The sequence below is a fragment of the Dipodomys ordii genome, unplaced genomic scaffold (genome assembly GCF_000151885.1).
Source record: "Dipodomys ordii isolate 6190 unplaced genomic scaffold, Dord_2.0 Scaffold135, whole genome shotgun sequence".
NCBI lineage: Eukaryota > Metazoa > Chordata > Mammalia > Rodentia > Heteromyidae > Dipodomys > Dipodomys ordii.
The window spans coordinates 337,499-351,179 of record NW_012267351.1 but is presented as its reverse complement, the minus strand read 5'-3'; the positions used below and the strand labels follow the sequence as shown (position 1 = coordinate 351,179).

Below are 13,681 nucleotides of genomic sequence, written 5' to 3'. Positions count from 1 at the left end.
AGGGGCCTCGAGATCGCTGTGGGAGCCGAGGACACAGAGGGTATTTCTCCCTCCCACCACCTCTTTCTCGGACCGCCCACCTCACTGAGTTAGGCCAGGGGAGCAGAGAGGAAGGAAGGGAGGGAGGGGCAGTAGCAGGCTTTCCCTTTGCCTCCCGGTACCCCCATCTTGAGCACCCCCCACCCTAAACTCTCCCCCAAAGCCCCTGGGTTTCTCCACTGACCTCTTTGATTTGGGAGACCGGCACTGTGGTTCTAGAGTGTCCAAGGCTAGCTAAAGGTACAGCCAGGGTGACAGAAAGAAAACGTGGACAGAAGGACAGTTTGGGAGGAAAGCCCTGAACCAGCCCTCCGAATGATTTATGGAGAAAACAAGGTTGTACAAGGTTGTATTGCTTCGCCACGGTGGTGGGTTTTTGTTTCTGTTTTTGTTTTTTGAGTCAAAACACATCGCACGAGCCTTTCTTTAACCTGAGACACAGAAATGACTGTTACTAACCTTCAGAGAGGGCTGGCATGTTCATGACTTTAGACGTGAATGCCTTCCCCCGTTTTCATGTATGAGAGGTATTGAACCCTACCTGAAGTATCTTCCAGAATATGAGTTCAACAGTTGCACAAATCAGCACATACCTGTGTCAAATTTCTTTGGTAGGCATTTAGATTACTTCCAATGTTTTGTAAACATCAAGACTAACCCTCTCATAGGTTAATATTAAATGTTTCCAAGAATGGATTATTTAAAAATCCATTTTTTCAGCCTCTGGATTATAGCCTTGGATTTGATCTCAGCACAAGAATGAAAGAAGAAAGGAAGGAAGGAAGGAGGGAGGGAGGGAGGGAAGGAAGGAGGGAGGGAGGGAGGAAGGGAGGGAAGGAGGGAGAAAGGGAGGGAGGGAGAAAGGGAGGGAGGGAGGGAGGGAAGAAACTAACTTTAGAAATATATGTGTGTGTATAGATATATGAAAAATAAGTCACTCTGTATTTACCTCCACATTGGTTCTAAAATCATTTAATGCTTTCTTGTATTTCCTAAGCAAGAAAATTATATGCAAACAAGTCCTTTCTTTATTTGTACTAAGATGATTCATTCTGTTCTTTGCCCATCTTTTAACCTTTGATGATATGTCATAGATATTTTTTCCATTATGGTACATACAACATAGTATTAGAATGTATGCTTGGACTATATTTAAACAATCTTTCCTGGCAAGACATTTTGTTTTCAGGTTATACTTTTTTTCATTATTTCAAACAAGGTTGCAATGAAGAAAGACCCTGCATTATTTATGATCTTGGCACTCTCTGGAATGCATGCATTTCTAACTATGGAGATGTTGAGTCAGAGTATATGACATCTTCATTCTGATAATTTCCTCAAAAAGTTCGCCAAATCTATATTCCTCTCGGGCTATCAGTAAACTTCTCAGAGGGGGCAGGGCGGGGGGAGAAAGAAAGAAAGGGAACACATTGCCATTTTTATCCCATGTTTAGGTATCTGCAGAAACTCGGTTAGAGAAGCCTTGAATTTAAAAGCCTACAATACCAACTGGGAATATATATTTTAGGACCTGTGGTTAAAAAGTCACTTTTTAAGTATTTTAATTATTTGGGCTGCCTGACTATAAGTGGTATAAAGTGAGGAAGAGATTAAAAAAATAACACTGACTATAGCACACACCAAAAAATGTTTCATTAGAGGAAATTTCACAATGAGAGACACTGAACCTTCAAAATATTAGCTATTTGTTACTGATTAGATTTGTTCTCTTGGTGGTGAAATCTATTGCTTTGAACAGTAGCAGATTGTTACTTTTACTGTAAAACTTTACAATGGCTCAACATAAGTGCCAAATAATGTGAGACTTCTTCCTTTTTAGAGGACTTTTAGTAGAGTGACGCTATACAACGAAGCTATAAAAGTTAGATTTATATGCGTCTAAACACTAAATTTCCCTTTAAACAGGCATGAAGGCTATGCACCCAGCAGTTATTTGGTGGAAAAATCTCCCAACAACCTGAACACTTATGCGTAAGATATTTTAATTATTTTCTGAAAAGTGGGGTAGTAAGAAATCCTCCCTAAGTCAAGAGTTAATACTTTTGGGGAGGGGGGTATAAGACCAGAACTCAAACTTGGTTCCAGACACTTTTGCTCATTGACTGGTGCTCTACCAACTGAACCACACCTCCAACCCCAAGATAAATTATTAATCAATAAAATTACCATCATAACTACTCTTGCACTTTGGGGCGTTGCCAAGTAAAATAAGCTGTGCACACGTGCGCGTGTGTGTGCATGCACACACACACACACACACACACACACACACACACACACAGAGGCATAGAGGATCAGGTCCATCTGAAAACTCAGTCAGCTGCTGAGTGACCCACAGCATTGCATATGTTGTGCAAAAAGGGACAAATCACATGACCTGGGCAGGATGGAGCCAGACCACAGGTCACTTCATCATGGAACCAAAAGAAGTGCACCATTTAAACACCTATGAGTAACTCATTCTAGAACTTTCCATGTAATATTTTGGAGCCATGATTGGGACCATGGGCAAATGTAAGCTCAGAAAATGGAAAAGGTGGCATTTGCCAATTGGCACTACCATCCTCCTACTGATAACCACCCACTGGCTTATGAAATGGAGAGGAAAATAAATGTTTTCTAAAACTCGATTGTGGAAAATGGCTAGCATGCACAAAAGTGAGAGAATATTGTAAACATCCATCCCCTCCCCGCCAAAAAAATACCCAGCCTCAACAATGATCAGTGTTTTGCTTACTCCTTTTTTGGTTCTTTCTCTCCAAGTAAACATTGTTCTTGCCTAGAAATGGATCTTCGCTTTTGAGTTTGAAAGTATGGGTAGAATCAGGAAGTGAACAGATGGTTTTCTAGAATTATCTTTCCTTAAGCAAATAATGGCTTATTTTTTAATGGCATTGACACCTAATCTTTTCCTGCTTTCAGCTGGTACAACAAGAGCATAAGTCGAGACAAAGCTGAAAAACTTCTTTTGGACACAGTAAGTCTCCTTAGTTTGTTGGTGAGCTTAAAAATCAATAGCATCTGGACACTGGTGGCTCACACCTGTAATCCTAGCTACTCAGGAAGCTGAGATCTGAAGGTCCCAGTTCAAAGCCAGCCCTGGCAGAAAAGTCCATGAGACTCTTATTGTCAGTAAACTATTCAGAAAAAGCTGGAAGTGGCACTGTGGCTCAGTGGTAGAGTACTAGCCTTGTCAGTTCCTCTTATTACTTCATAATAAATTGAAATCCAGTTCAGAAAGCGATTGCTTATGCCTGCATTTTTTAAGTGTTTTCCTCTAATAGTTTTGAAGTTCCTGGTCTTCCACAAGGTCTTTGATCCATTTTCAATTGATGTTTGTACCAGGTGAGAGAGACTGACCCTAGTTTCATGTCTTCTGCATGTGGATATCCAGTTCTCCCCATTGCTAAAGAGACTTTTCTCCAACATGTTTTTGGCACCCTGTGTAGATTTATTTCTGGGCCTTTTGTACAGTTGGCCAAAGTGACTCCTGCTGTCATCACTGGATCTAAAGCTTGTGAGAACTGTCGTCTCCCCTCTGGCTGGGACAACAGTCTTTTTATGTGTCCCTATCTTATGGTTAAGACTTCTGGTTTTCCATTAATCCTGAGAACCAGGTTTGGAGGTGGGACTGTTTTCCTGACTTTCTTGGCGTGGTCTTTCTGCTTCTCCATGCTTGCTTTTCAGCTATCCTGTCACCTCTTTCTCCATCTATGATGCTCTTTTTTTTTTTTTCTTTCCACAGGTCTGAACTTTAGACAGGAGTATTACTTATCCATTTTTTTTACTCTTTTTTTTTTTTTGCCAGTCCTGGGGCTTGAACTTAGGGCCTGAGCTTGTTTTGCTCAAGGCTAGCATTCTACCACTTGCGCCACAGCACAACATCCAACTTTTTGTGTTTATGTGGTACTAAGGAATTGAACCTAGGGCTTCATGCATGCTAGGCAAGCACTCTACCACTAAGCCACAGTCCCAGCCCTTACTTTAGCCACTTCTAGGCAACAGTTTCTAGTTCTTCTAGGATTCTAAGGTGTCATCCAAGACTCTATTTTGACTTGGTAGATCCACCTACAGAAATAGCTTCCAGCAACAATTAATTAGAGCATCAGGGAGTAGAAAGTAGAAATGAATTGCACACACACACACACACACACACACACACACACGCTCTGCCACTTGCTCATTGTGGGCTATGGAAAAACCACTAAGCACATTCAGCATCTTTGCTGTAATAGAGAATAATAATGTCTACACTACAATGTTGGAGTGAACATTGGGAAATCTCTGTACAGTACCACATGGTGAGTTCTAAGAGGCCGTGATTTATCTATCACCCAGCACTCAAACTATCCCTGAGCCACACAGGAGCTCCTGACACAGCTGTTGAGTGAAGAAACAAAATGGAAACCATTGTTACTGAAAGTCTGCTCTATGTCACAAAGTACCCCCAACACACACACTTCCATAAGCAAGAAGGCAAAAGTAGGTTGGATAGCCCGGCTTCCCCACTGAACTCATTAACCTTCTCCTCTTCCTAAGGGCAAAGAAGGAGCCTTCATGGTCCGAGACTCCAGGACTCCGGGAACATACACTGTGTCTGTGTTCACTAAGGCTGTTGTCAGGTAGGGTGCCGACAGGGCATAGGGAAGGAGGAAGGAGAATTTCTCTAGGTAATGGGATGCACATCAAAGACAACTGTGCAGCAGGCAGACGCTTCTTCCGGGGGTGTGATGTCCCCTGTGTCCTCAGAAAATCAAGGCCAGAGGCTGGGTGCCGATAGCTCACACCTGTAAGCCTAGCTACTCTGGAGGTTGAGATTGGAGGATCACAGTTTGAAGCCAGCCTGGGCAGGAAAGTCCATGAGACTCGTAATCTCCAGTACACACTACTCAAAAAAAGTCAGAAGTGGTGCTGTATCTCAAATGGTAGAGGGCTAGCTTTGAGCAAAAAGAAGCTCAAAGGTAGTGCCCAGGCCCAGGACTAGCAAAAACAAGGAAAGGGGGGGGGGAGTAGGAGACTTGAAGAAGGAAAGTGTGACCCACAGAACGCAGATGGCCTCAGACATTCAGCAAGAGGCGCCTGTGCAGACTCAAGAACAGCACGCACACACACACACACACACACACACACACACACACACACACACACACACACTGCAATACTGTACCCCTGCCATCTATCCCAGAGGCCCCAACACAGAGATAGTACTAAGTCTAGGTGACAGTATCGCATCTAACCCTTACTGACTCTGTGCATTCTCTGCTTCAAGCGAGAACAACCCCTGTATAAAGCATTATCACATCAAAGAAACAAACGAAAACCCCAAGCGATACTACGTGGCCGAAAAGTACGTGTTCGACTCCATCCCCCTCCTCATCAAATACCACCAGCACAATGGAGGAGGTAAATTCCCAGGGAGATCCCTAACAAGCAAGGTGCCAGGATGTTTGCATCAGGCCGGACTTTCCTTCCTGGTGCCTTCATGCAGACAGTGGCCGCGGCAAAACTCTAACCGTGGCCTTTGGCTTTTCAATCAATCCAGGCCTGGTCACCCGACTCCGGTATCCAGTCTGTTCCTGGAGGCAGAAAGCCCCGGTCACGGCAGGGTTGAGATATGGTGAGCAATGCAATATCAGAAAGATTTTAAAAACTGGGGTAAAATTCACATCCTCAGAGATCTAGAGAAAATTTAAGAGGATTTGCTGTGAGTTCAGGCTTCAGAGGATCACTAGAACAAGAGCAGGTGTGGTACTGATGTGGAGATAGATATACATATATACTATACATATACAGTATATGTAGTATATATGTACATATTATATTATATATTGCATACAATTATGCATAATTATGCATAATATATGTATTATATATTACATTAGGTACAAAATATATTGTATATATTATATAATATATGATATGTAATATATAACCTATAAAAATATACATTTATTATGATAATTATATAATATATGATATAACACATATATAATATATGATCATGTATTATATACACCATATACAATACATATGCTAGATGGCATATCAAATACTATATATAGGGCTGGGAAGATGGCTCAGTTGTAGAGCACTTGCCTTGCATGCCTGAGGCCCTGGGTTCGATTCCTCAGCACCACATAAGCAAAAAGAAAAAAGCCAGAAGTGGCTCTGTGGCTCAAGTGGTAGAGTGCTAGCCTTGAGCTGAAGAGCTGAGGGACAGCGCCCAGGCCCAGAGTTCAGGCCCCACAACTGGACAAAAAAAATAATAAAATAAAATACTATATATAACATATTATGTACATTATACAGTATATGATATAAAGTATTATATAACATATGTAGTATGATGTATAACGTATTATGTATAATTATAAAAGATATACATATGCAGTTATAATTATACATGGTGCATAATTCTATAACAGCATGTATGATTATACATCATGTATAATTATATATCATATGTAATATATATATTTATGGTTTCCTATGTTACTATTTGGGGGGAAAGATGATTCTTTGTGATAGTTCTAAGTCTAGGATTTACCTATTTGCATTATAGTATATTATTTATATGTTATATTATTTATTTGTCCAATTTGAGTTATATTCATCATAGGCAAAAATTTCTAGGTAGAGATGTCTGTGAGTCCTATGCTCTGTCAGTTGCCTGCTCTGTAACTCTCTGCCCCCTCCACCGACCCCCTCCTCTCCTCCCAGGAAAGTGGGAGATCCACCCTTCAGAGCTCACGTTTGTGCAAGAGATTGGCAGCGGGCAGTTTGGCCTGGTGCATCTTGGCTACTGGCTGCACACACACAAGGTGGCTATCAAGACCATCCAGCAGGGGGCGATGTCGGAAGAGGCCTTCATCGAGGAGGCAGAAGTCATGATGTGAGTGGCCTGGGAGCCTGGTGGGTGGAGGGGTGTGCAGGGCGCTCCGGGCTGGGCTCTTCACAGGCCCCCTCCAATGCCAGCTCCCTCTTCAGATGCCAGCAGTGAATTCCTATGGCAAAGAACAGCCAGGCTTCCTCATCCTGGTCTAGAAGACCGGCCGTGGCCTGGCCCTGCCAACTCCCTGACCATGGGCCTCCCATCTCTCCCCTGGCCCCTGTCTGGGCAGCCACACTGACCTCTGACCATTCTATTCCTACAACCCACCCCTCGCCATCCCCAGACGGTTTTGGCGGGGGAGGAAATTCTTTCCTCAACACCATGAGTTAGGTGAAGCGCCATCCATCATTCAGCCCTGCTCAGCCCTTCAGCAAGACTGCGTTGGAGTGAGCCTCTCACCCCTTGCTTGGCTTTGCTCTCCTTCCAGGAAACTCTCCCACCCCAAACTGGTGCAGCTCTATGGCGTATGCCTGGAGCAGGCCCCCATCTGCCTGGTGTTCGAGTTCATGGAGCATGGCTGCCTGTCGGATTACCTGCGCAGCCAGCGCGGGCTCTTTGGGGCTGAGACCCTGCTGGGCATGTGCCAGGACGTGTGTGAGGGCATGAGCTACCTGGAGAAGGAGTGTGTCATCCACAGAGACCTGGTACGGGTGTGGGCCCTGACCCGGGGCCAATCACAGGCCTCCCTGCCTCTCTCCACACCTCCCTTCTTCCACCCACTCCGGGAGGTCCTGGCAGAAGCAGTTCAAGACGCAGATCTTGGCTGTCATCTTAGCCCTTCCTCCAATTTATACTATCCAAGTGACTGCTTGGCTGTATTTTTTTTTTCCCAAAGTGGAGTCAACAGCCACTTCTTCTCAGCCCCTCTGGACCTCAGTTTCCTCCGGGCAAAATAAATGAGAGAAATGGATAAGTACCATGAGACACCTTTCCAGGAGTCCAGGGGTTGGTGCTCAATTTACACTTGCTTTTCTTTCTTTTTTTTTTCTGGTTTTTTTCATTGTTGTTGTTGTTGCTAGTCGTGAGGCTCGAACTTGGGGCCTGGGCATTGTCCCTGAGCTCTTTTTTTGCTCAAGGCTACCACTTTGAGCCACAGCTCTACTTTTGGTTTTCTGGTGGTTTATTGTAGTCTCACGGGGACTTTTCTGCACTGGCTGGCTTTGAACTGGATCCTCAGATCTCAGCCCCCTAAGTAGCTAGGATGACAGGTGTGAGCCACTGGTGTCTGGCTTGATTTACACTTTCAAGTGTGAGTCTCATTGGGGCTTTTGTCTCTAAGAGTTCTTCCAAGATGACCTGATACGCTATAATATAGAGAAATATATCTTATATCTGTATGTGGTAAGGGTCAGGAACTCTCCCCACTGTGGACTAAATTTTCTTTTGTGCCAGTCCTGGGGCTTGAACTCAGGGCCTGGGCATGATCCCTAAGCTTTGTTGTTGTTATTGTTCAATGATAGTGCTCTACTAGCATTGAGCCGCATCTCCTAGCACTGGAGCCACATCTCCACTTCTAGCTTTTTGGTGGTAATTAATTGGTGATAAGAGTCTAATGGATTTTTCCCCTCCTGGGCTTGTATCAAACCCCAGTATCGAGGAGTAATTTTAAGAGGATTGGCAGCCTCAAAATATTCTTCCATGAGTCACGTCACCCTTTCCTGTCCCATGATGTTGCCATCCAGCCTAGGATTGGGGGGGGTGAGGGGGTGCGCACTGGTACCAGGTCTTGAACTCAGAGCTCAGCTTTCTTCACTGGTAGCTGGTACGTTACCACTTGGCACCATGTCTCCCATTGTGACCTATGTGCTGGTTATTTGGGGATGGAGTCCCCTGAACTTTCCTGTTCTGGCTGGCTTTGAACCATGTCTTCCTGTCCTCAGCTTTCTGAGTAACTGGTATTTACAGGTGTCACTATGGGGGGAGAGATTATTAATTACTAATATCTGTACTCAAGGCTACAACAACAGGACACAACAAAGCAAAATATAGGATAATTGACTGGGCCCCGGTGGCTCACCTCTGTCATCCGAACTACTCAGAAGGCTGAGATCTGAGGATCGGGGTTCAAAGCCAGCCTGGGGAACAAAACAATCTGAGACTCTTATCTCTAATTAACCACCAAAAAGCTGGAAGTAGAGCTGTGGTTCAAATGGTAGAACGCTAGCCTTGAACATAAAACTCTAAAGGACAGTGCCCAGGCCCTAAGTTCAAACCCCAGGACTAGTGCAAGTGTGTGCATGCCACACACACACACACACACACAGAAAACCTATGGCATAAGTAAAGATCCCTTCCACTGACATAGCTCCTCTCTCCTCTGCAGGCTGCTCGGAATTGTTTGGTAGGAGAAAACCAGGTCATCAAGGTGTCTGACTTTGGGATGACCAGGTAATAGCGGGTACGGTGGGAGCAGCCGAGGCTGAGGAGCGGGTCAGAGCCCTTGCTCCATTCCGACTCCTCGTGCCTCTCCCTCCCCCAGGTTCGTTCTCGATGACCAGTACATAAGTTCCACGGGCACCAAATTCCCCGTGAAGTGGGCATCCCCGGAGGTGTTTTCCTTCAGTCGCTACAGCAGCAAGTCAGATGTGTGGTCCTTCGGTGAGTATCTCCTCCCTCCCCCCACCACGGAGGGACATCTCCACCTGCCCAGACCCCGCGAGGGTGAGGAGATCCCACTGAAGGCCTGGGTACCAACAGCCCAACATGGAGGATGAGGCCTTTCCTGAAATGGGAGATCTCCAAAACCAACATGGAAATGGGACTCTAGCGGCTGCTACTCTGAAGGCAAAATCTGGAAAAGTCAGGATTTTGTTGTGTGTTGTTGTGGTTGTTTTTAAAGAATAGGAACTCTCCAAATATGAACGTTCAATAAGTACTTTGTCACCCAACAACAATTTACTGAGCATCTACTATGTGCCCGGGGCTCATCTCTGCGCTAAGGTTGTCATAGTTCATGAGACAGAAGAGACTGCTGTCCTCCTGCAGCTGAGTGTGAGGGGAGAAGGGGGCAGATGAGAATCGCATGAACAAGCGATAAGATGTGCAATGATGAAATGCTAACAGGATGCAGAGTGGGTAAGATGGGAGACAGGTCTACTCTCACCCGCGGGGTGTGGGAAGACCTCTTAAAGAGGCGACTGAAGCCAAGACTTGGAAGACGAGAAGAAATTGTCAGAGAGGTAGGGGCTGTTGGGAGCCAGTGACTCACGTCTGTCATCCTGGCCACTCAAGAGGCTGAGATCCTGAGGATTGCGGTTCAAAGCCAGCCAGGGCAGGAACACCTGCGAGACTCTTCTCTCTAATACACTACTCAGGAAAAGCCCCAAGTGGTGCTGTGGCTCAAGTGGTAGAGTGCTAGCTACCAAAAAGAAAGCTCAGGGGACAGGACCCTGAGTTCAAGTCTAGAACACACACACACACACACACACACACACACACACGCTGTCCACTTCCAAAAGCCTGATTCTCAGTAGATGTCAAAGCTGACCGCTCCAGACAAAACCAGGGCCACACAAAGATCCCTGGCACCCTGACACCTTTGTCTCGGCTCTGAGTGAGGCTTGTTCCGTTACAGAAGGTGTCGGCCTGGGAATGTTCTCCTGCGTTTTCTAATGACAGGGTTAGGCTGTAATTTGCCGCATGTTATTTGGACAGAATCCAGGAATGAGGCCGCTTGACAGATGGGCGCAGAATAAGAAAGGGTTCCTTGAAGGACAGGGTGGGGGAAATAGGGTGACACACTGGAGCTCCAGAGACCCAAGATGGACCGAGAGCTCCCTGCCTCCCTTGGCCTGCTAAAACCCAGCCCGAGTACGCGTCTGCCCGCCTTCCCTCCTGAGCCTTCTTGAGCACGCCCAGCCTCTCATCTGGGCACCACAAGGTCTGCAGAACAATCGGACAGCCATTGTTGGCCTGGCAGGGTTTACCAGCAGCACCCCACTTTGTAAAGACACCTCAGAAAAACAAAAACTGCCATCTTCCGGTGTGAGTGTTCTGTACCATCAGGCCTTGAATTCCAACCCAGGAATTTTGGGGGAGCTCCCAGGGATGGTGTTCCAAAGTCGGGGGGTCCCTGGGAACAGGTTTTGTGGGGTGACTTTTTTTTTTTTTGTCAGTCGTGGGACCTGAACTCTGGGCCTGGGCACTGTCCCTCAGCTCTTCAGCTCCAGGCTAGCGCTCTACCACTTGAGCCACAGCGCCACTTCCTGCCTTTTCTGTTTATGTGGTGCTGAGGAATCGAACCCAGGGCCTCATGCACTGGAAGCCAGCACTCTACCACTGAGCCAACTTCCTAGCCCTCCCTCTACTACGTTGAGCCATAGCTCCACTTCCAGTTTTCTGGTGATAAGAGACTCATGGACTTTCCTGCCTACGCTGGCTTGGAATCTTGATCCTCAGATCTCAGTCTCCTGAGTAGTTTACAGGCACAAGACACCAGCAACGGCTACAAGTAGCTGTTCTGCAGCTATGTGTTCTTTTTTAATTATCATACTGTAATTGCAAAATGTTACACAGACAAGGTATCTGTCTAATGTATCTGCAATGTATCAACCACACCTCTTCTACTAGTTTTCCCATCCCACACCCCTATCCCCAAAACAATTTCAGCAGGTTTCACTATTCGTGTGTGTGTCTTGTATGTGTGTGTGTGTGTGTGTGTGCAGTTGTGGGCATACACCAGTCCTGGGGGTTGAACTCAGGGTCTGGGCACTATTTCTAAGCTTTTCTGCTCAAAGCTACCATTCTACCACTTGAGCCACAACTCCACTTCCCCTTTGTTTTGGCTATTAATTGGAGATAAGAGTTTCACAGACTTTACTGCTCAGGCTGGCTTCAAACTATGATCCTCAGATCTCAGCCTCCTGAGTAGCTAGGGTGGCAGTGCCCAGACAGACAATTTGGATCCCATTTGTGTTCTTTGACTTTCCTTGATAACCCCACTCAGTGTAGTGACCTATTTCTGTGCTTATTCTTGGTGGTTTCCATGAATAACACGGTTCTCAAAGTCAGTCTGGGTAGGAAAGTCCAAACAACTGTTATCTCCTATTCATCAGCAAAAAGCCAGAAGTGGATGTGTGGCTCAAGTGGTAGAGTGCCAGCAAAAACAAAAAAGCTGAGGTGGGGGGAGGGAGGGAGAGAGAGAGACCCTGAGTTCAAGCCATAGTCCTGGCACACATAAAGAAAGAAATAAGTGCCATTACCCGACCTGGAATCTACCTGCAGGGAAAACCAGCCTTCCAAGTGGCCAAGCAATTCTCAGGTGATGATGATGAGGGTCAGATGCAAAGCAAGCGTGAGGGAAGGCGACACCTAGTGGAAAGAATTCACCTCTACTTCGTTTCTTTGCCCTGTTTTGCTGTTGTTTTCCTGAACTCCGGGTCCGGTCCGTCCTGCCAGACTTGGAGGATGGTGTAGTGGAAAGAGAGAGGCCCATGTCCTCCCTCTCAGGTAGGATGGAGGCCGGAACAGCAACAGCTGCAGCACAGCACAGAGCGGCTCAGCACAGCCCAGAAGTTACAGCAGCAGCCACTGAGAATCCTAACCTAGCCCAGACAGCTAGGGAGACGCCAGAAAGGTGACAGAAGTCAGGCTGGGGGGGGGGGGGAGATGGGGACAGAGAGGATGGGGGAGAAGGAAGATAAGAACATTCCAAGGAAGAACACAAGACAGAATGCAGTGAGCCTGGGGATCCGGAAGAGCCCCCACTCTCCTCGTACCTGAATCACAGCAGGTGTGTTCATAATAAGATGTGAAATCCCTGCCAGACTTCCATAGGGAGTCTGGGCTTTGCCCCAGGTGCAGTGCCGGGCTGGTGGAGCATTTGCTGAGGACTACTTTAAGCTTGAGAAAGGTGTGCCATTTCTTTTACCTCATGTAATTTTCCACTCTCCAGGGGAATACTGGCATGCTTCCACCCTACTTTATAGATGAAGAAATAAAGGGGCAATGGTTCTTGCCTAAAACCATTATTCTGTTGCTTGAAAAACTAGGACCAAAAGGCCACCGACTCTGGATTTCCAACACAGTCACTTCAAAAGAGCCTATTGTGACAGATACCTGTCACCCTAGCTACATAAGGAGGCTGAGAGCTGAGGATCGGGGTTCGAAGCCAGCCCAGGCAGGAAAGTCCACAAGACTCTTGTCTCCAATAAACTGCTCAGAGAAAGTCAGAAGTGGCTCAAGTGGTAGAGCATTAGCCTTGAGCACAAAGAGGCTCAGGGACAGTGCCCAGGCCCTTGAGTTCAAGCTGCAAGACGGGTAATAAAAGAAAAAAGAAAGAAAAGACAAGAAAGACACATGTCTCCCAGAAAAAGAGAACTACTCAAAATAGTATGCCCTTTAGAATGAAAATCAGACTTATTGTGATCCTTTGTCATTAGTGAATTTGTTATTATTGACACTTGAAATCTCAAAGATTGTGGTAGGAAAAATATATATATATATATATGTGAAAATCTGAGCTCTGTTTTTGAAGGCATCCTCCACAAACACCCCCACAGCCTTCTCCCAAGGCATCAGGGAAATATATGTGTCTCTCTGTGTAAGTCATCAGTTCTGAAATAGCAATTTAAATCAGAGGAGTGATGTAACACCAAGCCACAGCGGCTCGTGAGTTCTGTGCACACGGGGAATGATGTGTGCAACGTGTGATCACGGAAGGCAAAGACTTAGCGAGTTCTTCCCTGAGACTGCAGTAGAGCGGCTTTGATGCAAGACCTTCCCCTGTAT

The 13,681-nt window shown here is 46.0% G+C and overlaps 1 protein-coding gene across 1 annotated transcript in view; it reads left to right on the top strand.

The window, feature by feature from the left end:
- The window catches only part of Itk (IL2-inducible T-cell kinase), a 36,976-nt gene that overhangs the window by 14,478 nt on the left and 8,817 nt on the right, over window positions 1-13,681 (top strand). Inside the window, exons 7-15 of the mRNA XM_013031007.1 lie at window positions 1,966-2,031; window positions 2,983-3,037; window positions 4,600-4,682; window positions 5,330-5,463; window positions 5,603-5,677; window positions 6,781-6,952; window positions 7,380-7,596; window positions 9,276-9,340; window positions 9,432-9,550. Coding sequence (XP_012886461.1) covers window positions 1,966-2,031; window positions 2,983-3,037; window positions 4,600-4,682; window positions 5,330-5,463; window positions 5,603-5,677; window positions 6,781-6,952; window positions 7,380-7,596; window positions 9,276-9,340; window positions 9,432-9,550 — 986 coding nt within the window. The remainder of the gene's footprint in view (window positions 1-1,965; window positions 2,032-2,982; window positions 3,038-4,599; window positions 4,683-5,329; window positions 5,464-5,602; window positions 5,678-6,780; window positions 6,953-7,379; window positions 7,597-9,275; window positions 9,341-9,431; window positions 9,551-13,681) is intronic.